The 26449-nt window shown below is 36.3% G+C and overlaps 1 protein-coding gene across 3 annotated transcripts in view; it reads right to left on the bottom strand.

The window, feature by feature from the left end:
- CDH12 (cadherin 12) overlaps positions 1-26449 on the bottom strand; it is a 966147-nt gene that overhangs the window by 167956 nt on the left and 771742 nt on the right. For all 3 annotated transcript variants that reach the window (XM_077896365.1, XM_077896364.1, XM_077896366.1), the window contains one exon: positions 15581-15875. In XM_077896365.1, coding sequence (XP_077752491.1) covers positions 15581-15875 — 295 coding nt within the window. The remainder of the gene's footprint in view (positions 1-15580; positions 15876-26449) is intronic.

Below are 26449 nucleotides of genomic sequence, written 5' to 3'. Positions count from 1 at the left end.
TTATTTCTCACCGATGTGGTTGTGTTTAAATCTACCATGTTATTTGTTTGGGGATTTACTTATTTATTATATATTGCTGTTACTCCTTTCTTTTTCTTTCTTTTCCAGTCTTACCATAGGTTAAATGGATATTTTAAATTATTCTCTAGTTTGTTGTAGCCTTTCCATGTATATTGCTTTTGTTTGAAGTTCTTGGATCTTTACACTGTAATTTTTAATTAAAAATCGGAAGCATTGGCAATTATTTATTTAAATATATTGCTTCTGTCCCATTCTGTCTCTTCTCTTTCTTTGACTCCAATCTTACATACGCTTGATGGCTTGATATCATCCCATGTTAGTCTCTTATTTAACCCATTTTCCCGTTTTATTTGAGTTTGGATAAGTTCACAGACTCTGATTTCATGTCATTTGTAGCTTTTCTGGGCGCTACAATCTGATATTAGGCCCTGCCTGTGAGTTATTAATTGTGTATATTGCACTTGCTACTTCTGGAATGTCCATTTTTCATAATTTATGTTTGTGTTATTCTATCATTATGGCAATCTCTTCCATTGGTCTCAAAATATATTTATAATAGATATTAACTTCAACACCTAAGTCATCATGTCTATTATTACTTTTTTGATTACTGATCAAATTTTCTTGCTTTTTGAATACATTCTATTTGTTCTTATTTCATGCTGGGAATTTTAAATAATACCCTGTAGAAAATCTGAATATTATCTTCTATAAAGGGTCTTAAAATAGTCAGTCCTGTGAGGGCAGGCAAATTACTGGCAGATACTTGTGAATTTTTCAGACCTATTTTAACTATTTGTTAAGAAAATTCCCTTTCTTTTTTGTTCTTAGACATAGGGCATAGCCTTTATTGAAAGAAAGGGCCCTGACTCCTAACGCATAGCCTTTCTGGTGCCAAATATAAGTGTCTGAGATGCTCCATGACATCTCTTCTGTACTAGCCAGTGACTTCAACATCTCCCCGTCCAGTGTCACCACTGATATCTCAGCCCTACAGCCATGCAGACACTGATTCTGTTCGTGCATAGCTCAGCCCTTGGTGAAAGCCCATGTGAAAACCTCACCCTGGCATTGCAGTGCTTCTCTGTCCCTCTCCTTACTTTCCTACGCAAAGTCCAGCCACTGCAGCAGGTCTCAAATTGCAGTCTCTTGAGCAGCTCCGAGCTGTAATCTCTATGTCTTGACTCATTATTCTTAGACTCCTCTTAGTGTTGTGGTAGCAAAAGTGCCCCTAGTCAAAATCCAGCTAACTGTGGGTCTTGTTTTATGTCTTTCTCTTCCCTCCAGGTTGAGAAGTTTGACTTCTTTATCATATACATGAAAACTGTTGCCTCATAGACGTTGTCCAGTTTTATGTTGTTTATGGTGAAAAGTCAAGCCAAATGCCAATAATTCTGTTGTGGCCCAAACCAGAAGTCCCTCTGACATCGTTTTTATACTTTAGAAATTCCTTGCTCTTTGGTCCACTAGAAGATTTCCATGTTTCCTATGTTTATATTTTATAAGCATTACGTTCTGCTATTTCGGTGCTGTTTTTGGAGCAAAAGTGAAATAAATGTGTTTTGCAGTGCATCTTCATGAATTTGAACTCTAAGATGTTACTTTTAACACCCACTACACATATTTCTACAAGAGTATTTCCTGATATTTTATACATGTCATACCTTGTTTTCCTATGTTTTGAGTCTCAAAACAAATATTCAAATATTTTGGGTGAACGGTATTTAATTAAAAAAATATATGTAGTCATGAAAGGAGATGTTTCTAGAAATGTCCTTCTTATGCGACTTACTTGGAACAATTATGAGGACAAAGAAAGAAAAGTATTCAGACTCTAACCCTCCCCAAATCTAAAACCTCATAGAAAAAGCTACTGAGGGAAGGGCAGAGGAAATGATTAGCATTTATTGAAACCCTTCTAGGGCTTATGATTTGATTTTCTTTTTTTTCCAAATTATATCTTTCAATCCTTTAAAACATACTATTAATGGCAAACAGTACTTTCCACCTAAGCTTTACAAAAAGGAAACCCTTTTCTAAATGTTCCCCCATACTTCATCAAAGTTTGAATCCAGATCTTTGGTCTTCAAAAGCCTATTTAGTTTTCCCTATAATAGTCTGTATTCCTAAAATCAGGACAATTGCTCCTTACCAGTGTGCAGCAAACACTCTTTTAACCTCACTTTTTTCAGTTGTACTCGTTCTTTTTATTTCCACAAGCCACTCCCATGAGAAGTCAATGTATGGCCCAAAGAATAATCTTAAAAAGTCTTCCTTCTCCTGCTGCTTAACCAATAAAATAATCTTATTCTTATGAGACAACACTCAACACTAGTTAACTCTAAAAGCTCTCCCATATTTAGAAACTCTAAACCTGCTTCCATTATTAGGAATTAACATAGGAAGACAGTGTTCTTGGTGATATGGATTAAGGATCTATTATCGTTCAGGTGACACATAAATCACATTTTAAAAAATGCAGAAGAGAATTCCTATACATTGTATTTAAGCAACCTTTCGCGCAAAGATCAAACAGAAAATGAACTCTTCATGATCCTATTTGTATTTCTGATTTTTAGAACTCTGTTAGTTTGGGTTTATACAAGATTCATTTTTTTAAACAGCTAGGGATAAGAAATATAGGTAGTAAAACTGACATGACTATTTAAAATTCGAGAGTATCCATTGTGACAGAGTAGAATTATATATAATAAGAGATAACCCAGCTTAAATACCAAGTGAACATATTTGACAATAGAAATATAAACACAATCATATGGATGAGTTGTTCTAATTATGGCCTTTAGCTAACTAGGTACTTAATATCAGTTACAAAAAAAAAACACATTATTTCTGTGAAAATGACATTCTTTCAGACAGGAATTTCATTTTTAAGAGATTTGGGAAAATGGTAGTTTGTTTTCTCCTTTTAGAGTGAAGTTTCTACTAATTTCTTGTGATAACAATGTTTTTAGTATAAATCATTTCACTGTCAAACAAAATATCCTTGATTAAACACATGGAAAAAGAGAAGAAAAAGGCATGGAACAAAACTTCTCCATATTCAGGCTGCCATCAATTACTTTCTTGTCTAATTTGAATTGCGCAGCAGCTAATCATATTTTGGCACTTTCTTGCCATCAAAGCATTTCATGAAATTATCCCATTACAATGTTTTTCTCAGAGGCAAAATTAACATAGATGACAGTTCAATTGACATGTTTCTTTTTCTGCTAGTACTGTTGCCAATTAAACAAATTGTACCATATTTTGATATTCATTTTTGTTAAGTATTTGTAAAACTGTAGCCGCTGAGTTTTTTTCTCCCAAGCTTCAGTTTCGTGATCAGAACCGAAAATAGTGCCAATCTTGATAAAGTCACCTGAACCTCACTTTCTGAGAAAGTCTCTTATAATACTTACTGGGTAGCAGTCATTAAGGCTGGTTTTGGGATTTAAACTTGCTTCCAGTAATTTTCAGTTTTTCTTTGCCCACTTATGTCCTGAGACTTCAAATAAGGAAGGACTTTTTCCACCCAATCTGGAGGTTATTCTCTTTCTACCCTCTTAGTTTTGGCTTTATTTTTTTCTTTTAATTAAAAAAAAAAAAGTATACATATGGTTACATAATTGAAAGAAGAATTATTTTTGCAGGAAAAAAAAATACAATATCCAAACCTTAAATACATTAAGACCAGGCTTAAGTGCTTATCATCAAGTCAAACCAATCCTTTCAGCACAAACTAAATGGGAGCCAATGCTGGTGAGACTTGCTTCCACTCCACATTTTACCTCTGGCTCTTGCCCTCTTTTTCTTCCTCTCTTTCTTTTTTATAATTTTTGTTTCTTCCTAGGGAGGTATTTTCTAGAGTAAACACTCCTCTTTCTCATACATTTATTTAAAATATTGACAATATCTTCACTTCCTCTGATACTCAATCCACTACTTCATGGCTCAACACACTTCCTGTGAGGGACCAGACAGTAAATATTTTAGTCTTTGCAGGTCATCTGGTTTTTTGCCAACACTGCCACTGTAGTGTGAAATGGCACAGACAACATGTAAATGGCGTGTGACTGTGTTCCACTAACACAGCTGATGTGCCAGACGTAGCCCACGGAACATAGTTTGCTGCCCCTGCACTAGATCTTTGGAATGAAACTTTCTGAGAGCAGGAGTTTTGCCTGTTTTCCTCATTGTTCTAACCCCAGTACCTAGAAGGGTCTGGTACACCATGGGTATTCCATAAATATTTAATCCGTTGTATATGTACCAAGAGTAAGACATTTGACGAAATGCAATTTTATATGATTTGGAAAACACTTGGACCCTGTAGAAATAAAGCTTTACTGGGTAATTATTTGGCTTGATGATGAATCGCTATGCCTTGAATGATAGAGCAGATTCATGTTTTTGATGGACTCAAGTGCCACATCTCATTTTCATTGTGAAAGTCGTTCAAAAAAACAAATTTTCTGGGCTAATTCCTGGATGGACTTTCATAGAGTGACATGCTCTTCGCTGTCTGAATCGCATACAGTTGTCACTTTGAGTTATTTCCAGACATAGATTTCAAGTCTTTTCTCATGTTTGGGTTAAAGATCTCATTAGCTTACGAGTCCTGCCATTTTGCCTGTCTTTGAGTCTGTTTTCCCGATGGAATATTTTCACCTTGACCAACGGGCATAAGCCACCATGTCTGGTTGCCTGAAGTTAGTTTCTTTAACACTAAGCTTAGATTATACCCATCTTCATACCTCAAAGCAATCGCACAATGGAAAGCAGAAACAAAAATTATTTTGGAAGATGTAGCTGACATCTATGTGGAATACCCAGTAGAAGCAACTGAACCTCAGAGAACTCCTAATGCCAGCATGGTTTTATATGGGTGTGACTGTGCTCCCATAATCACTTATCATAAAGCAAGAGACAATTGGGCCAAGGTTCCCTCTTGCCTGCTTTTGTGTACAAAAAAATAAATAGAATCGAGCAAATAAGAAAAAAAAAAAAAAAAAAAAAAAAAACAGTCCTATAGCTGGAAGGCAACTTTAAAGAAAAATGATGTTCATAGCTATCCTGCCAGTAGCTGGCAAAGCAGTTTTTATAAAGCATATTTAATGTTTACAACCACTTGGAGGCTGGGGAAAGAGTAATACTTTAAAAATATGTTTAATGTTTTGAACCACTCAGTGGCCAAGAAGCAACTCCTGCTAACATATATTTAATGCTTAGAGTCATTTGGTGGTTAGGAAAAAAAGGAACTTCTTGTTAATTTTTAACATTTATTGCTGATCAGTGGCTGCTAAAGCAGCTATCAGTGCAGCATGGTTTATGTTTAGGGAGTCACTGTGCTGCTACTAAAACAATTCATACACTTCTCTCAAGGCCACACAAAAACTGTCAATAGCATTACCTTTGCAATTGTACCACTAATAAAAACATAGGAATCAAACGGAGGAATAAAATGCTCCCTGAACACACAGTCATAACATCCTATGGCCCTGAAAATAGTTTTGCCATGCTGTGGGCTGTGGACACTGCTGCTGACACCGGAGGGATCACCAGGCCTAGCTCAATTTCACCCGAATGTGTTAAAGCGTCTCAGCAGATTGGAAAGCAAAAGTGCAATCTGATAATTGAGGTTTCTTACAAATCAACAGCTTGTCGCCACAAATTAAGATAGAAGAGTACTCCACACCTAAGAAAATGTAAATTGGGATCGAAAGATTATTATGTTTTTAAGTAGCCTTGGTATAACTTGGAGCAAAAACAACAGTAAATATCGAGCTCACGTGTCAGACAGAAGGACTATATGGAAAAAAAAAAATAGGAGAAGGATAATTAGCTAGAACCTCTGTAAGTAAGCCATTCTCCTACTAGTTTCGAGAATGATCAACAAATTACCAACAGGATCCATCCCCATTTATTGATTGCATTTATCCAGGCATTGTGGTAAATGTTGCATATAAGTTCTCTCTTTTACTGCTTGTAGGAACTCTGAGAATTCAGTATTTTTATTCCTCATTTGAAAGTAATGAAACCAAAGCACCATGAGGACAAATAACCTATGCATATATTCACAATTAGGAAATAGTAGAGCAGGGATTTGGACTCTTAAGTTTAACATCTACATATCACATTTGAACATGTTAAAAGAGAGTTCTGTCCTCTGTCTCTCAGTAATGAATAGAAAAGCTACTCTCCAATGTGGAAAACAAATTTCAAAAACCAATATTTTGGCAAACGCGGCCTTATCATCTACTTCCTGGGTCATCTTTGGCTTCTCATATCAAAATTTGGACTCAGCTCAACAAAGTATGAAGGAAATTCAAGTCAAATGAAGGACTGTTGATTTAAACACAATGCATGTTTCAATAATCACTTCTAGAAACATGTTAAGTTCTTTTAAGAATCCAAGAGGACCCTTGTTCTTTGCTTATCTTCTAGAATAATTCATCTGAAAGCCTAGCTGGGATAGGCAAAGGTAGGCGTTTGTGCTGGCAGGGTTATAGGGGTGGAGCAGTTGGATCAGAGCTACAACAGACCAGAGCCAGGTACTGCAGCCAGAGCAGTCAGAAAGGTGTCCACGCGGAGTTTGGCGGGCATGAGGAAGGCATGTTACCTGTGGGAAATGCAGCCTAGGATGGGGACTCAGAGCCCTAGTGAAGGGCACAGAATCTCCATAGCAGGATAGGGATGAAAATGGAAACAGACAGTGCAGATTTTCAAAGTTGGAGTGGAGTCTTCAGAGCATCTGCAAGGTGTCTGGAGGTTGTGTGGGGGTGAAAGACTGGTTGCACCCAGGGGGCTTGATCAAATAACAAAATACAATAAGGATAACAACGGCCAGATTTCTCACTCTTAGAAAAAAAGACTTGTAAATTACAAAAGTTAAAAAAAAAAAAAAAAAACCTAGAAGAGTGGTGTTAGAGTAGAGTAGGAGATATTGGTATGAAATCGAGGTCTTCAATGTATTTAGAGTGACACAGAAATAGGGGCACCTGGGTGGCTCGGTCTGTTAAGCATCTGCCCAAGGTGCTGGGATCAACCCTACATCAGGCTCCCTGCTCAGGGAGAAGCCTGCCTCAGTCGCTCCCTCTGCCCTTCCCCAGATCCTGTTCTCTCTTTCCTCAAATTAATTAATTAAATCTTAAAAAAAGAATGATACAGAAATAAGTATGATATATGTATATGCACATACATATATCGTATAGCTGTGCCCCCTGAGAAGGCCTAAGAGCAATGATTTTCCAATAGCACAGGATATATACAGCAACCAGATTTTGGCTTTTAAATATTATTTGCCATAAGGGTAGGGAGAAAGCCCCTTGGAGAAATAGTTCATCCCAGAGCTGAGGAAGGAAAATTGCAGGACAATTCCTAAATATATTTTTGGGCCAGAAAGTAAAGGAGTCTTCAAATAATCAAGATGTCATATTAAAAAGGCACAAAAAAAAAATCAGCTTAAAGTGCCTTTACTTACACTTTATATTTAAGGCTAAAACTGAAATAATTTCAATATTAAAATCAGTAATGGATGGGACACCTGAGTGGCTCAGTGGTTGAGCCTCTGCCTTCGGCTCAGGGCACGATCCTGGAGACCTGGGATCGAGTCCTGCATCGGGCTCCCTGCAGGGAGCCTGCTTCTCCCTCTGCCTGTGTCTGCCTCTCTCTCTCTCCCTCTGAGTATCTCATGAATAAATAAATGTCTTTAAAAAATCAGTAATGGTGCTAATACATTAGAACCAATTTAATCAATAAGAAACCTTGAGACTACATTGACATAAACTAATAGATGGGTAAGCTGAACGTGTGATGAGGACCAGGTTGTTTCCCTGGTTTCAAAATACATTTTGACCAAAAAAAACAAACCAAACAAAACAAAAACCTTTTGATAAAATATGTAATAATTACAGAAAGATAAAGAGTAGGTTTACAGTGGATCATTTTCTAATGTAGACAACCTCTAAGATGATCCTCAGCTACGCCGGACTCCACTATTCAGTCCTTCAGCTAATTCCTTTCCCTGGAGAGTAAAATGAGCTTATCAAGTTGATCCTAACAAATAAAATAGAGCAGAAGTGACAGGATATCAATTACAAGACAACAACCTCACGACTGGAAACCCCCCCACCCAGGTGAATCTTTAGATGAAGCCACATTTTTTTTTTATTGCCAGCTTGACTCTAAATCCACACAAGACTCTGATGCAGAGGCACCCAGCTAAGCTGAGCCCAAATTCACGACCCAGATAGATACCCAAGAGATAATACATACTTGCAGTCTTAAGCCTCTAAATCCTGCAGTAATCTGTTATATAGTAGTAGAAAATAGCAATTTCGTACCTGGTAGTGGGGTGCTGCTATAACAAACACTTAAGAGGTGGTAATGGTTTTGCAGTCGGGCAGCGTGGGCTTTGAGGAAGTTGTCAGTATAAAATGCACTGAACACACTCTTCTATTGGATGTGGGACTTGGAAGGTGCTGCGCGTGAGGACTTCCAGGAAAATCAGGTTATCTTATTGGAAACTAGAAGATCACTGTTATGCAGGGGCCGAAAATTTAGCAAAACTGTGGCCCCCATTTATTTGAACAGTAGAAAAAGACCCAGGGACCTTGGAACAAAAAGGATCCAGGTCTTGCTGGTTTTAAAGATTACTAGTCTTTCCAGATGGCAAATGATGCTAAAATTAAGAAATGGTTTCTAGGCAAAAATCAAGTCCAGAGCACACAAAAAGCACAGTCAAAAGATAAAGCAATGGGGTTACTGTAAATCTTTTTGTTAAGATCTTAGAAAGATCAAAGCTGGCCCATTGGTTTACTGTCTAGTCAAATTCCGCTCTTAAGAGATAAATGGGTGAGTATGACTCAAAGATCCTTTCTAGCAAACAATAAGGGTTCTAATTCATGTGAAGGCTTTGTCACTCAGGTCCCTCAGTGGGGTCCAAGGTAGACAGGATTTATCTTGAAGGGATTTTTTTGGTCTAATTCAGTGAACCCCCAAAAGATTCATGGGATACCCTTGCCACTGACAAAATAAAGAGTTCTATATGTAGCAATATCAAAAGTGTGAACTGAAGACAGAGAGTCAGAGATTGTACAGTGAGAACAGGCCTTTGAACACTTTGAATTCTATTGGCAGGAAGCCGACCAAGAGTGCTGCTTAGTTGCAAGTACGTGCTGCATTTCATAAAAAAAAATTTAAAAAAAATTAAAAAGTATAACTCAAAAGGTAGAACCAAGAGCCCAGACAGTAATAACTGAGAGCCATGGACAAATATTCTCAGGCCTTGAACCTAATCAACAAGCTTTTAATATTTGCCAGCTAGACTTCAGGAATATGATGGACCAGTGACTCCTTTATTTAGTTTTCCCTCTTTTCTCAAAAATGTCTACAGGAGTTTTCTCATGCCTATCTCACCCCTGTGTGTTAGGTGTCAGGGTGGGGGTAAGTAGCTGGTTTCTCTAGCATCACAAGTCTGCGGATCAAGAGGAAATAAGTCTAGGGAATCTCATTTGCTCTTGCACTTGATTTATATGATGAGTTTCTGGACTTTGGATTCATGCAATGAGGGAAAAAGATCCCGGGGTCCTAGAAAGGGGGCTGAGCACATATTGCATGACAGAGCAACATGGATTAAAGGGGTCCAGATGGGACACTGTGGTAGGTGGACTATAACCAGGCCCTCAATGATCTCAGCTGCCTTGTAGAAGTTTTCTCGGGTGATTCCGTGTCCTGAATTGGGCTGGACGTACTTCTAACCATTGGAAAATGGCAGAAATGATAGGATGCCGCTTTAAATATTGGTTATAAATACAGACTGTGGCTTTGATCAGAGATGTTCTTCTCTCTAGCTCCCTCTCAGCCCTTCCTGGGGCCACACAGCTGCCATGTTGTGAGGAAACCCTGCAGAGAGTTCCACGGAGCAAGAGACTGAGGTCTACCAGTCACCACTTGGGTAAGCTTGGAGGCCAATTCCTATCTCCTCTCAATGAAGACTCTAGATCAGAACATAGGCCCAGGGGCAGCCCGGGGGGCTCGGTGATTTAGCGCCACCTTCAGTCCAGGGCCTGATCTTGGAGACCCTGAATTGAGTCCCAGGTCGGGCTCCCTGCATGGAGGCTGCTTCTCCCTCTGCCTGTGTCTCTGCCTCTCTCTCTCTGTGTGTCTCTGTGTCTCTCATGAATAAATAAATCAAATATTAAAAAAAAAAAAAAAGATCATAGGCCCAGCCAGCAGCTTGAATACAACCTCTTGGGAGACCTTGAGCCAAAGGTGCCCACCCAAGCCACTTCTGGATATCCATGATCCTGTGAGATGATAAGTGTTTGCTGTTTTACACTGCTAAGTGTTTGGCTAGTGGATTGTGCAGCAACAGATAACTAATGCACAACGTTGGTCAAGTAGTCAAAATTAACATCATTAGTCATGGGACAAATCAAAATCCTGTTCTACCCGATAAGTTGCAGCAGGAATACAGCATCGTGTCTGTGATGAACCTAACATAGAGCCTATCCTGAAGTTGTACGTGAGGAAACATCAGGCAAACACATGGGGCATTCTAAATAGTCACTGGGAAGGGAATCCTCAAACCTGTCACAAAATCAAGAAAAAGTAAGGAATTGATCCAGACTGAAGGACACTAGCGAGATACGGCATTCTAATGCACCATGTGATTTTGACCTTGAAAAGTGTGTTTATATAAGATACTATTGAAACAACAGATAGAGCACAAGTGGGGTTTAAGGGGTAGATGGCAATAATGCCATCATCATTAAGGTCAATTTCCTGGTTTTAATAATCACAGTTTGGTTCTACATAGAGAATGTCTTTATTTGTAGAAAACAGCTAACATTCTGTCTCCAATTTCCTGGCAAAAATACTGCTTATAGGGCACACAGAGAGAGGCCAATGAGAATTGACCCGTTCCTACTGTAGCAGGTAAGCTGCTCTCTGTGGCCATGGCTAGCTCATCTGGTAAGATAATACATCTGCTTTGTGATTTCTTGATCTGTCCCCCTATGGCACTTCCATGAAAGCAAGGAAGTTTGGATATTTATATGTCTCTAAATTATAATAATTGTGTAATGACTTAATGTTAGGTACAGTCATCATTTTTACTATTTCCTTTGTGGAGTTGGACTATTTAAGTATGGCCACATAGAAAATATTCTGTTTAAAAGCCTCCCAAAAACTCCACCAAAAATTTCATCTTAGCACTTTTCCCTAAACTTCATGTAAAACAAAATAGAGTTCATGGGGAAAAAAAAATAAGAGGGTACAATGTTAATGTTTTAATAAGTCAGCAGTGTAATTCTCTTTAGGTGTCTCTTATTCTATTTACTCTTACACTATTTTTTTTTCTTTTAAAGTCAGTGAATAAGAGATACCTAGTTCTCAGATTTTGTTTTAAACTGGGTCCCCCATCCTCAGGTTTGTAATAAATAAAATAAAAATAATAAAATAAAATAAAAAATAAAATAAAATAAAATAAAATAAAATAAAATAAAATAAAATAATATATAAAATAAAGTAAGCATTTCAAGGTCTTAACCAGCTCATCTGAGGTTGAAAGCCAAATTTAAGGCCCAAAGACATTTTTAGGAGCCACTACTAAAAAGTATAACTGATTGCAATGAATTGTTCTAAAGAAGCTGCTGGGAGCCATACCTACTTTCTGAAATTAGAGTTCAGTTTTCATGTAAAAATGATGATCCAAGAGTCAACAACACTGCATGAAATAATTGTAATGGTTAAATAATAAAACACGGTTTGGATCACCTGGCTGCTAACTATTGCTCCGGAAATGGTAGGTCTTATTGCATAAATTGTGATTCACAACTGGCATTTATCAGATGTGTAATAGAGACCTGGTTATGAATAACCCAATCAGCTGCCTCAAATGGCTTAGTTCAGGCCGAGGAAGATAATACAAGTATGAAGAAGTTTAAAGATGTCATACGTGTCAGCTCTCTAGGAAAAGTTACTGAACCTGCACCCCGTATCCGTGCATAACCACCGGTACTAAAGGAGGCCTGTGCCTGGAGCTCACTGTGACTGTAGCGATCTTAAAGAATTAGATCACATTTATAACGTCCCAATCTGTCTTCGAGGAGGAAGTTCGATTTAGGGAATATCTGGATCATTAAGTAATTTCCTTGGGTCAGAGGAAAAGCACTTTATCTGTGAATATTACTTCTGTAGCCGGGTGGACGTAGCACGAGTTAGTAACAGAGTGGCCTTTCCCTTAAACAAGTCACAGATTCACTGGAATTTCCTTCAACTTTCTGGAACAGAATATATTCCATAGTCTGATAAGTCTTAAATATCGATTTTCCTCTCCAATCTCTGTCCACCTTGCTCACCACCACTCCCCTGTGCACAGTTTCTTTGTAATTTTCACTTTAGTTCATTGCCGGTGCATGTTTAATAGTGTGTCACGTTTTCAGACACACAGTCCACTATTGCTAACTTCACATTTGCATCACAAACTGTTTTGATGCCCCAATAGGTCTTGGTCTCTATTCTGAAACAAGCTATTTTACTATTATTTGTAAATCGGTTGCTTCTTCTCCAACACTGTCAATAACAACATTGTCAGCTATGGGGACGGGGACGGGACAGTTATTTCCCAGAGAGCACTCACACAGATACACAAGGCCGGCAGTGAGACAAGCCGTGACAGCAGCGGTACTGTCTCCTACACCATGGCGAACTCCATCTGCTCTTGACCAAAAGCAATTTTGATATTCCAGAGAAAATGACAAAGAGACAGGACGTGCCCAGAAGGGATGCAGGAAAAGAAGAGAGCGAGAGGAGTAATCGTTGGACTAAGTGACTTACAGCAGTGACCACCTCAATGTGGTCAGAAGGGTGACCTTGGGAATGGAGCTCAGGGGCTCTAGGGCCGTGAATATGATGCTTGGATGGATGCACAGTATTGTTCATTAGCTTTAGGTTGGTTGGTCAGGTAAGAGCAGAAACAACAAATGTCACAAGCCTCACTGGGTCTCCTATATTTTTGGTTATGTGCATAGGCAGGATTGTGGGGAATGGCAAAAGAAGTACGTGGTAGATAGTTAATTTCTTTTTTTTTAAAGATTTTATGAATTTATTAATGAGAAACACCAGAGAGAGAGGCAGAGACACAGGCAGAGGGAGTAGCAGGCTCCATGCAGGGAGGCCGACGAGGGACTCAATCCCAGGACCCTGGGGTCACGCCCTGAGCCAAAGGCAGGCGCTCCACCGCTGAGCCACCCAGATGTCCCATAATTTCTAATATTTAATTCATAAGTGGCATTTATAGTTTTTTAGTATATATTCGAAAAAAAAGCATATTATGTAAAGGTAGTCCAATAATCCCTGGGAGAACCCATGGCATGCAGTGTGGTATCACGTTCAAAAGAAATACTGCTCTACCATTATTTAAACAAACGAAAGAAAGAAAGAAAGAAAGAAAGAAAGAAAGAAAGAAAGAAAGAAAGAAAGAAAGAAAGAAAAAGCAGAGAGTGTGTGTTGAAACTCTGGTGAAGTATTTATTTACTGGAATCTCTTGAATAACCAATGAGAGATTTCAGTATTGCCATACCGCAAAACATTTTAAATAACCTATTCTTCCCTAGATCCTCCTGAAACTTGAAGAGAGCACAGGTAATTATGTCTCCCCACAATACTGCAAAAGCTGGGGCCACTTTGTTTTCTCACTTACCTACCCTGATTTTCCAGGTTCATGTCTCTCTTCGGGTGCTAGCTGGGAACTCCTCTGCATGATGGTTCATCCCTTTATCCCAATTGGCACAACAAAAGACCTAATTATTTACCGAATAAGACAGAATTTTCTAATAATGCAGAATTATGTGTATGTTTGCTCTAAGGATGTTGTTTCTATAATAGTCACCGAGGGTTGTAAATTCATGTAAATAATCCAATTTACATGAAGTAAGCCCTCGTTTAAACCATTTAGGTATGAAAGACCATTGTCTTCTTTTTTTTTTTTTTTGAGCATTGTCTTCTTAAAAGTTTTGCTTTTTCTTTTTTCTTTTCTTTTCTTTTTTTTTTTTTTTTTTTTTTTTTTTTTTTTTCAGAACAGCACCTTCCTTTTTCCTCTCCCTGTAAAATCAAGACACAGTTAAAAAACTAGCTCTCCCCATTTCCGGGGCCTACTTTTTAATAAGATCTACTTCTTCCCAATTGTACTTCTACATCTCTAGCAATCGGTATCATATATATATATATATATATATGATACAAGTGCAGCTCAAAAAAATGTAGCAGAAGTTGAATAACAGATTTGCACCCGTGTGCTCTAATGTTTAAAATCTAAGTAAACTACTTTGAGCTGGTTCCTCAGGTCATGGAGAGAATGTGACCTTTGAACACCGGGTAAGGTCATAGACATAATTTCAAGTGAATCTGTGGTAAATCCATGGGACAAACTCCTAAACCTACTAACCTGCCTCTGCCCTCAGTGTAGTCTCTACATGTCTGGGATGGTTTGTAGGGCCAGCAGCAGCTCTCTGAGGAACGTCAGCCAGGAAAATTAGCAATGGCTCACCATACGAGTTTCAAGTTGTAACCTGGAAGCGATGGGCAGCTTTATCTTACAAAACTGCCAAACACCAGAAGTTACTTTGAAATAGAATAAGGGATTGGCAGCAGTGACTTTGGAATCACAGCTATTTAAAGTTGTCGTTAAAGCTGTGATCCTTGATTCGCTGACCTCAAAATACACATCCTAGAACTTTCAAATTGAGGTTGGTTCTGAAGTGTGAATCTATATCAAATTTAAATTATTAAGAAGAGTAGTGATACTATACCTAATTGTAGATTCATCCTAATCATTCTAATGATAATGATATTTACTTCTTGATTTGATGGTGTAACTACCATGGGTTACTTGCAGTAAAAAAAAAAACAAAAAACAAAAAACAATATCATCCTTCTGGAATCTCTATCTATAGCTACAAAGGATGCAACACATTCCTTTCTGGACAACTTCCAGACTCATATGTGATATATGCTTTGGATGATTTACTTTGAGCCAAGAATCACTCGCTGGCATCTGTGGGTAGGGGTAGTTACCTTCAGCACCACGTCAGCATCTCGAATCGCAATGACAATGGATCTTAGTACACATTGAGTCTAGTACTTGATTACAAAGGATTTCTGTGAGTTCAGGTGAGTGCAAAGGTTGGAAACTAGTGACTAATTTTATAGATCCTAGATATTTATGTATCTATGTGTATATTTAGAATGAGGCAGAAAGGACAAAAAAAAAGAAAGAAAGAAAGAAAGAAAAAGAAAGAAAGAAAGAAAGAAAAAAAGAAGAAAGAAAGAAAGAAAAGAAAGAAAGAAAGAAAGAAAGAAAGAAAGAAAGAAAGAAAGAAAGAAAGAAAGAAAGAAAGAAAGAAAGAAAGAAAACATAAATGAAAGTAATTGTATCTTCCATACTGGAAGAATCATCCTCTGGCTTACAAATAAGACGTTTACATCAACGTGCAAAAAATAAATGTTGAAGAGGCCTCAGAGCATCTGACAACACTTCGACTTGCCTACTCACCCACAGGAGACATTTCTGGGACGCTAGCAACATAGGGTCCATCCAAAAACTTTGGCTCGTTGTCATTAATATCCTGTACTTTGATGATGAATTCCGATTCAGGCTCCAGGGGCTTCCTGGTTTCTATGTCCACAGCCTGAGCACGCAGTGTGTAGAAAGGTTTTTCTTCTCTGTCCAGGCTCCTTATTGCATGAATGTCCCCTGTGGTTTCATCGATGGTAAAAACGGTGCCAGCGCCATCTCCTGAGAGGGTGTATTTAACAGTGCCCTCTCCTTTATCTAAGTCAGAATGGAGCTTTTATGGGGAGAGAGAAAGAGAAAGAGAGACAGAGAACGCTATTAAAGGGATGGTCCCAGAGTAAAGGTGCTTGCACTGTAAATTTTTATCAGAAAAGTCAAAGAAAAATCTTATGGTTCTTTTTTCATTTTTTTTTTTGTCTTCCTCATCTTTTTTTTTTTTTTTTACTAAATCTTTGAATATAAACATTTTAAAGACACACAAAAAAGTAGAAAAATATGTGGTAAACATTTATATATATATATATATCCCAGAGATTACACCATTTACCTTTTACTCTATAGTTGGCGCTTGAACAAGGCAGGGGTTAGGGTTTTCAACCCCTGTGCAATTGAAAATTCTGTTTAACCTTTAACTCCAACAAAACTTAACTACAAACAGCCTATTGTTGACTGGATGCCTTACCAAAAATAACTGTTTAGTAAGTCAATTAACACATATTTTATGTTATATATATTATATGCCATATTCTCTTTTTAAGATCTTATGTATCTATTTATCTTAGAGATTGAGAGAAAGAAAGGGAGTATGAGCTAGGGGAAGGGTAGAAGGGGAGGAGAAAGAATCCCAAGCTGACTCCTCGCTGACTGTAGAGCCCGTCTCGGGGCTCAATCCCATGAGCCTGAGATCATGACCTGAGCCAAAACCAAGAGTTGTACGCTCAAACAACTGAGTGACCCATGCACCCCTTATATACTGTATTCTTACAATAAAGTCAGCTATAGAAAATGTTATTAAGAAAGCATAAGGAAATGAAAATATATTATAGTAATTGTATATATTTACTGATAACATAAGTTTATGTATTTATGGAAAAATGCATGTGAGATTTAACCTCCATGAAGTTTAAACCCATGCTGTTCAAGGATCAATTGTATTTGACTCATCACATATATAGATCACACGTCTCCCCTTCCATTCATCTTTCTATCAACCCATCTTATTTCTCAATGGATTCCAGAGACTGTCTGAGGACAGCCCTCGAATACATGAACATACGTAAATTGAACATCTGTATTTACTTCTTTTCCACATTTTTGGGGAATACAATTTTCACAAAATGAAATGCATTAATCTTAAGTGTACTTATTTCATTTTAAGTAATTGTTGTAATAAACATAAATGGGCTCATCAATACCAAATCAGAAATCCTGCTGAATATCCTGAAAAAACAAAACAAAACAAAAAAAAAAAAATCAATGCCCTGAATGCAGTTGAGAGAGAAGGTAAAAGAACTCAGAAAACATTGAACCTTTTCGTTTGAAAGGAGAGGAGAGTTTTGGCATGCCAGATGGTTTCAGATATGTGTAGTAGAGTGTCTCATTTTAACATACTGACTTCCAATGAGTTATTCAATATTGCTCAGCCAAATGTTGGATAGAAGCACTGATTATCCTTTCAAATTCACAAACGGCTTGCTCTAATTCATTCTATATATTTAAAATCTCCTAATATAGAAAAGTTTTGAGCTTCTGCTAATTTCTTCAACACATTTATTATTCACTATATCATAGCATGTAATAAGATATACATAATTAATGTGGGGGAAAGGGCCAAAGAGAAGATAAATTATTGGGATGTCTGTCAGCAATTGAGCGTCTGCCTTTGGCTCAGGGTGTGATCCCAGAGTCCCGGGATTGAATCCCACATCAGGCTCTGAGTGGAACATGCTTCTCCCTCTGCGTGTGTCTCTGCCTCTGTCTCTTTCTGTCATGAATAAATAAATAAAATATTTTTTAAAAAGAAGGTAAATAATTAGTATGATACTGTAGGTCAATGTTTTTCAAACTAGAGTCCAAGAAGTAATAGAAGATGAACATAGTCTTCAAATCCATAAAGTATTCCATAATGTGTGTATACATATATATTACATTATTTATAATTCTCCAAGAATATGCATATTCATATGTTTTACAAATAATAACATACACAGCATTTAAATTATATAGCATATGTATTCTTATAAATACTATATTTTATTCTGATTCTGATCTAAAATGTTTTAACCTTTTCTTATTTGGGTCAGGCCATCTGATTTCAGTGTCTGCATTTTTACATTTAAAACCTCCTTCAAGGGATGCTTGGGCGGCTCAGCAGTTGAGCGTCTGGCTTTGGACCAGGGCCTGATCCTGAAGTCCCGGGATCGAGCCTCGCATCAGGTTCCCTGCATGGAGGCTGCTTCTCCCTCTGCCTGTGTCTCTGCCTCTCTCTCTCTTTGTCTCTCATGAATAAATAAATAAAATCTTTAAAAAAATAGAATATATAAAACCTCCTTCCAGTCAACAGATCAGCCAAATTAAAAATGTTAAGCTTTTAGTGTCCATAGTCATTTGGGCTATGCTTCCAAATTCGCATACAAGCACAGCATTCTTGAAAAATTGGGGGTAAGAATGAGTTCTTTTTGTTTTTTTAATGTTTCCACCCACACCAAAAAGGCTTTGAAATATTTTAAATTATATAAATATCCTTTTGCAAATAGGCTTTCTGTGTATTAGTATTAGCAAAATTAAAACAGAAAAAAACAAACTCAACAGTGGCTACCTCTTTGTCCTTAAACTGAACATTCTGGTTTGAGTTCAGTAAAATCAAATCATCCTTCAAATTAATGTTATAAAATGAATGCATTCATTTGGTGAATTTGTATTTACTTCAAAACTTGCTCTGCAAGTATATTTGCATCAGAGCATAACAAAGAATTGATGCCTAAGTAAGTATTATAATTAAGAGAATAAGAAAACAAAAAGAGGGCACATGATTTTGATTTTCCTTTAAAATTTCTGCATATTTTACTCAAGTCTAAGAAAAATTGCTATAAATGATGGGAGGAAGAATTTTCCCCCTATTTTATTTTTACAAACTCTTATGAAGCACAGGAAGTTTCAAGTGTAAAATCAAGTTGTAGATAAATGTATTTGGACTTAGGAATATCAAATTAATGTATTTCACCCATACTATTAAAGATATTCAACACAGTGAGTATTGCTTTTGCTTTTAAATTTATCTAAAGATATGAGACAGGCAAAAGCTCAATGCAAAAGCAAACACTTTATAAACTGCATCCATTTTGCCAATGGCTCAAAAGAATATGTGGTAATATTGTGGGAAATGAGTGAAAATTCTGAGAAGGTTTTTACAATGTGATCCAAGTAGAGTTACAAAAAAATTCTCATTTAGCTAAAATCAGAACTGTTTTCCTTTTGAACTGACATAAGAATAGAAAAGCAAATGTGTTTTCGACTCTATCCAAGATCGAAATTAAATTCAGTTGCTGTTCCTCCTTATTCTTCTACCTTTTCCTTCTAATTTAAAGCCGAGTTATGTAGAGATTAAAGCTTCAGAAGAAATGTGTGAAAATACGTGAAAATTTTGAACTAAAAATGAAGCTGATTGATGTAAAACTCTTGAGAAGATTAGAATTTTTAAAGCAGTTCATTACATGACAATACCTCATAGGAGACCACCTGCAATATCCTGCATTGACAAGCAATATTTAAAATTAGCCAATGTTGACTGAACTGGCCCATGAATGATTGACTTAAATAGATATTTTTTTTCCAAATTCAGTTCTAATATTAAGTAAGGGACAGCCTGACGTGGGAATTGTAGAAAACTTCTATCATTTCTGTACACTTTCAGTTATATTCAGCATTTATATATAATTGCTATAACAAAAATATATATAACTGCAAGAGTATACATATGAAAATATATATACTTTATATATACTTTTATATTTTTATAATACTCTGACTATATATACATATAACATGATATTAAAAAATCAACACTTTCCATAATGAAATACCATGATCTTTTTTTAGTATCACTTGAAATTCTTCAAATAATTTTTTTTTTTTTAAGTAACCTCTACCCTCAGACTCACAACCTCAAAAGTGACAGTCACATGCTCTAACCAACTGAGCCAGCCAGGTGCCCCTTTCCAAAATTATTTTTTAATGTGTGCATTATTTCACTCATGGAAGTTCTAATGATTTAATGGCCCTTGCTTATCCTTTCATAAACAATATGATGAATGTGTGTGTGTGTGTGTGTGTGTGTGTGTTCTCCTGTTCAGTTCCCTAAAGGAGTAATTATCAAAACTGAAAAAAAAAAAAACAGCCTAATTTTTATGCATCAAACAAAATTGGAAACTTCAATGATTTCGGGAATTTATCTCTAGAATGAAATTCATTTCTTGAATCTTTCGGCAATGGAATTCAGGCGGAGCTAACACTGTGAAGCTTTTTCTTAGTGTAGTTTGCATAAAGAAGGAGGGAGGGTTTCAGAAGGACTTTTCCTGCCTTGCCTTATCTTTGGACTGTGTTAACTATGACAAATCACATGATGTCACTTTACACAGGGCTTTAAGCTACACATTCCACAAAGCTAATGATTCCGCAAAGATAGAATCATTTTCCGTTATAACAATTCAAAAGTAACAGCAAGAAATGTCTCTTATTCCGATTATTTTTTTAAAAAACTATTTCTGAGTAGGTGCTCACTGTATTGACTGTAGCAGCCAACTCCAATAATATTATCTTTAGTATTGACATTTAAAATCTCTCCCAGGAACACAGTTCCATAAATGATGGACATCGAAATTTGCACTGTCCAAGCAGTTGTTTTGTGGAAGTGGTGTTGCTATTTTCTGATGTTTCCCAAGTCATCTTAGATGGAGCATGAAAATGAGATGCCAAGAGAGGCTTTAAAAAGATACAGAGGACCAGCTTCAGAGCATAAGCAAATCTGAATCCCAGTGTTTAAAAGTTTTGAGAAAGCTAATCTAAAGTTAAGGGTTTACTAGCACCTCTTTGATTATATTTTAGAAACTGTGGCACAAAATAAAATATTTATTCTTATTTTTTCTGGGTTGAATATACACACAAACTAGAAAATGCTTTTTTACATTACTATGTCCAGCAGTGATTTTATTTTCATTTGCTATTTGCCAGGATAGGGGGTGGTTACTAGGCATGGGGAGCATATGATTTATATTGGAAGGAGAAGCGTATGATTTTGAAAATGTAGCTTCTTTCTGAAGACCAAAATTTGTGTGTATCTGCTGTATATATGTATTTGCAAATCACTAATCGTGCCCGTAAGGAACCACGGTACATCACACGCTATTTTAAAACCTGCCCTCCACATCATTCTCATCAAGATTATGGATTCATATTTTTGTTTCCTGATGGTCTCAGCAGAAGAATGAACATGTGTGGGCCCGACACCATCTTCCTTCACCAAGAATATTTTAAATCAAACTTCAAACCAAGTAAAACACTCAAAGAATCATGCAATAAAAAATCTATATTCTCACTACTTAGATTAAGCAATTATCAACGTTCTGAGTATTTTGCTTTATTTTTATAGACTTTTTAATGTTCCAAGCACATCATAATTAACTACTTGATACTGGAGCACCAACTTCATGCAAATGAAGCCCATTTCCTATGAAATTATAATGTCACTATCTAATCTAAGAAAATTATTTAAAATACCTATCATCACCTAATAATCAGCCCCTATTCAATTTTTACCACTGGTCTCTTCAAATATCTTTTTTAATTCTTTCTCTATATCTTGAGCATAGATCAAAGCAACTTTCAAATACTGCAGTTGGATTCTGTGTCTTTAATTTCTGCAAGTTTAGAAGGTTCATGCATTTTAATAATTACTTATCTACTTATCATGATGTTTTCAGGGATCTAGTCTCCATTCTGAATTTGCTGGAATATGAAAGTTCCTGATATGTCTTTACCTTTCTGGCTTAGAATATCTTTTTAGTCTCAAAATATGTCTGAGCATAGAAGTAGGCCCTACTTAATAAAGAGATCCTCGTAAGGTGAGGGATGGCATCTTCTGCTGGTCCTCACCATGAACACATTCAAAGCAAGGGAAAAGTTCCTTGTAGAGGATATGCCTCAGCTAATTTTGGTGCAATAGTGGCATGTAGGTTGTCAGACTCATTATCAGTTTTCGAATGATTACAGAGCCCATAGATGGGCTTAATTTTATGGTTCAACAGTCAGTGCATGTGATTGGAAGTAATAGCATGACTCTTTTATTTACATACAGGATCCATCAGATAAAGTAGCCAAAACTAGTATGAGAAAATTTTATGCAGTTTTCTTTGGCTGAAACAATTTCATTACGTAGAAAACAGACTACTTTTGCCCTCTTCTCCTTGGTGTACTTATAAAATACTCTGTATTTCTTTCTTTCTCTCTCTCTCTCTCTTTTTTTTTTTTTTTTTGGTGGTTGCTTGATTTTCTATTCAGGCTTATCCTGTCCTCAGAAACATCACAGTGGCCACTGTATTTATTGGCTTACAAAGCCATTTGATTATGTTCAGTGCGTTGCTTATTGACAAAAGAAGACAAGACCCAAAAGATGATCTGTAACTCTGCCTGGGTAATGTTATAATGCAAAATTTCTGTCTGAAGCCACTGAAGGTCCAAGAATATTTGACATTCTACTCCATTCTCCTCCCTGCGGGGACTCATTTGTTCTTCCTAGCTTGATTGTTGCCATTTGAGCAGGAGGGAACCACTTTACAAGGCTGGGAATTCTCTTTAACAGCCCAAAGTGAGTCGAGAACTCCCCTGCCTGGGTTACAGACCCAAAGCTATTTATCATCTGGAAGTATTTCACCTTCTATTTAAGGAAGTAGAAATCCATTCAAAAAGGCCCACACCTCCCCAGAGGTATGCCAAGGCAGAGCGAAGAACAAAGACTGTTTGCAGTGCTGGGGAGCAACAAAATCTGATGTGCTAGGATATATTATACATCGTGTTAGAGAAAAAAAAATGTACTTTTCACCCCATGTTCTCTTTCATTTTTCTTTTTCTCCTTGAATATTGCATGTGTGGCTACATATGAGGGGGATCCTAACTCTTCCTTTAGATTGTCATATTTTACAACTTTAGCTCACCCAGATCACATTATATCATTTGAGAGTGTCACAACATATTAATAGGTACTTCTGGAGAAGTTGGAGAGGTCATTGGCGTGGTGCCTGGAATTGGGAGAAAAAATATGGAAGAAGGTTAAAATAATTTCTTCCCTACGTTTCCAACGCTGTAAAACATTTCTCACAAAGCCAGGTTTTAGGTAACGAAACATCCCCTGACAATAAACTGTTCTTATCAAATTTTCAGTAATGGAATCTCTATTTGAAATGGAAGTGAATTTATGTAGGATTTCAAATGTGGTTGTTTTTCAGAATACCTGGTAGATTTGCATGATTTATCCTAGGTTTAAAATAAATTTTAAGATGAGATTTAAGTAATAATTATACATTATTATAGGTAGATATCATTCACTGATTTATTGTTACTTGTTAGTATTGCTCCAAGTTATTGCTCTTGCTATTAGCCCTTACTGAATACCTGGCACTATGTTACACATCTTGGAAGCTTTATTTAGTTCTCAAACTAATCAGTGATATGTTAGCATGATAAATAGGATAAATGGACTCTTTGTAATGAAATTCTAATAGTTCAAAATGTAAAATTTAGTTTTCCAAAGTTACATAATCTATCCTAACTTCTTTGTATATGTATTTAATAACTCTAATCAATCAGACAGACCCAAACGTTACCTCTATTGTAAAACATAGAACAATGTGAAATCCATGATCATGAACATGAACCATTTGGGTTTAGAATCCCAAACTCATTACTTCTTACCTGGATGTTACTATATAAGTTAGTAAATTTCTTTGGATGTCAGAATCCTCATATATAAAATGTGGATTCTAATATTTATATCATAAAATTTGGAGGATACTGTTGAGAATCAAACTTCCTGATGTCTATTTCCCTTCCTGTCTCTCCATTTACATCCAAATGAGCCCAGTATAGCAATATTTGTTTCCATTTACATGAATTTGTATTCATAGATACAAGAAAACTAATTGGATCCAAAATAATGATAGAAAACACCATCGAGCTTCTACTTTTTTCAGGCAATTTTCTAATGGTTTTATATGTCTAAAGCCACCTTAATCCTCAGAACAACCCTATAAGGACAACCCTACCATTATCCTCCTCATTTTGCAGATGCATAAATTGAGGCACAGAGACGCTGACTTAGCTCAAGACACAAATAGAAAGACACAAAGTGAATGCTCAAGTCAGGTAGTCTAACTCCATGCATCTGTGAGACTAGCACTTCAACTAAGTCAGTTCTTTTTGAATTTGAACCATATAATGTCATTTTCTCCCTTAACTTTTAAAACTAGGTCTCCCTTAAGAGGAAAAGACAAAGAAACAAACATTAAATTTTTGGTCAGAGGATCAGATTAGCCACAGATACAAACTACCCAAATACTAGTTTCGTAATACACATCGGTTTGGTGAGCAAAACCAGGTTGTACTTTATGGACACTTTAATGACTTAATGGACTTAATGGACACTTTGGACTGCCCGTTAGTGATTGCACCAGGCACTAGAAGAGAGAGCCTAGCAGTACTTGCTCTCAAGGAGACAGGAGTCCAATGTGCAACAATCTGGATCATAGCAAAAAAGATATTCAGAACACTGTCTTTAGGCACTTGGGGGCCTCAGTCAATAAAGCACCGCTTTTGATGTTGGCGCAGGTCACAATCTCAGGGTCATGAGTTCGAGCCCCGCATTGGGCTCTGTGCTCAGCAGGGAGTCTGCTTAAGATTCTTCCCCCCCCCAAAAAAAAAGTAAAAAAAAAAAAAATTCTCTCTCCCTCTCCCTCTTCTCCTCCCCTTGCTCTCTCTCTCACTCTTTCAAATAATCTTTAAATAGTAATAAATAATAAATCTTTTTTAAAAACCCAAACACTGTCTTTTTACAGCTTAATGTCTCTCAAATCACACTTGTCTTATAGAAGTTTTTCATAAGCATAAATATCATATAATTAAAAAGCATGTTATATTTGTGTTTTCATTGAAAATACAAATACATATCATATCTATAGGTAGGAATCATCTCAATAATATACTAAATGTCAATTACATATTTGGAACAATTAATGGTCAATTAGAAAAAAGTGAACAAAATTTGTGTTAAAGAAAATATAATTTACTGTTATGGCAACAAAATACTTCCATGAAAAATATTTTTTCAAAGATTCTGCATCTTATACCATAATTTGCTTTGAAGCATATAGAAATCCATTAGATTAAAAACACAATGGAAAACTTCATTTCAGTAGAGAAATAGATTTTAGCACACATGTGCCTTCTCACAATGAACTAATAATCAAATACTCAGCTACTTGCACTTGTATGAGAATATTTAGATGTGTACATACATGCATTTGACAGAGAAAAATGGGAGGGGAAAGCAAAATATTAGTATGTGCTTTCTTGTGCTCACACATGCACATTTTTGCAAAATGCATAAAAGACCAAATAGATATGCATTCTATAAAACAATGCTCTTAAGAACGCAATCTGAAAATTATATTATCTGCTTATTTCAAAGGTGGTTTGAAGGTGACCCATTTTCTGCAGCCTGCATTACTGTGGGGATTGCTTTATGTGTGAAAGCACAAAGCCACCTCACTGAAGTCTTTTATTTCTTTTCCTCACTTTAAAATAACTACTTTAAATGGATTTTGAAAGTATAATATCACAAATGCAGAAAAAATAAATCCACGTACTTAACCAGGTTGCTGTCTTTGTATTGTGAGTCAAGCTGTTTCATGTCAATTTTACTGTTAAGAATTCATATCTCTCAGTCTTATATCCTGTAACAGTGTCATAAATATTATCTTATTTGCATGATAATTTATACATTAAGTATTCATTTTTGTCCAATAGTATGAAAATGCTAAATTGCAATGTGCTAATGAGAAACAAAAATAGTATCTATTCAATGTAAGAAACGCAATAAATTGCATCTTGTTTCTAAATACAGGTTAACCAAGATGTTTTTCTAAAATCTCTCATTATAATCATTATAATCACGTTAAGGAAGGACTCATTCTCTGGGTTCATTTGTTTTCCAGTAGGGGCAAAAGGATTCCCAGGAAACTTCCAAAGAGATAATAGTTCCACTTTGACTTTGACTTTAAAAGAAAAAAAAGTAAGGAATAAAAATTAAAAAAAGAAAAAAGAAAAAAAAAAGAAAAATTCAAACAACTCTCATAGATGCTGGAACCTCAATTTTGACTGCTTTTAGCAAATATATATTATTGGATGCCTGAGTGAAATAAATCGATTTCAACCTATTGCATTTTTAAAGGTCAAGTTTTTTTTTTTTTAATGAATTCAGGATTATAAAAGTAGATGCTTAATTTGACATTGAGACCTTAAATAATGAATAAATCTCTCAAAGTTTAATTGCTTTTCAGAAGAAACTGAATTGCTTTGTTATTAAATTTTCCTTATAATTCATGGAATCCATAGAATTGTGTGTATGTGTGTGTAGCAATCTTCCTAAACCTTACGTGAATATTATAGATTGCAGAGTTGCATTATTTCCAAAATCTATAAAAAGAAAAAGTTTGTTTACTGATCTCCTTCACTACTTCTAACTTTTTTTCCTCTTTATATACATCTTTGGCTGCTGATTAAGATAGGCTATATAGAGAA

The sequence above is a fragment of the Canis aureus genome, chromosome 4, assembly GCF_053574225.1.
Source record: "Canis aureus isolate CA01 chromosome 4, VMU_Caureus_v.1.0, whole genome shotgun sequence".
Lineage (NCBI taxonomy): Eukaryota > Metazoa > Chordata > Mammalia > Carnivora > Canidae > Canis > Canis aureus.
Note: the sequence above shows the minus strand (reverse complement) of the source record. Positions and strands in the feature narration are given on the sequence as shown.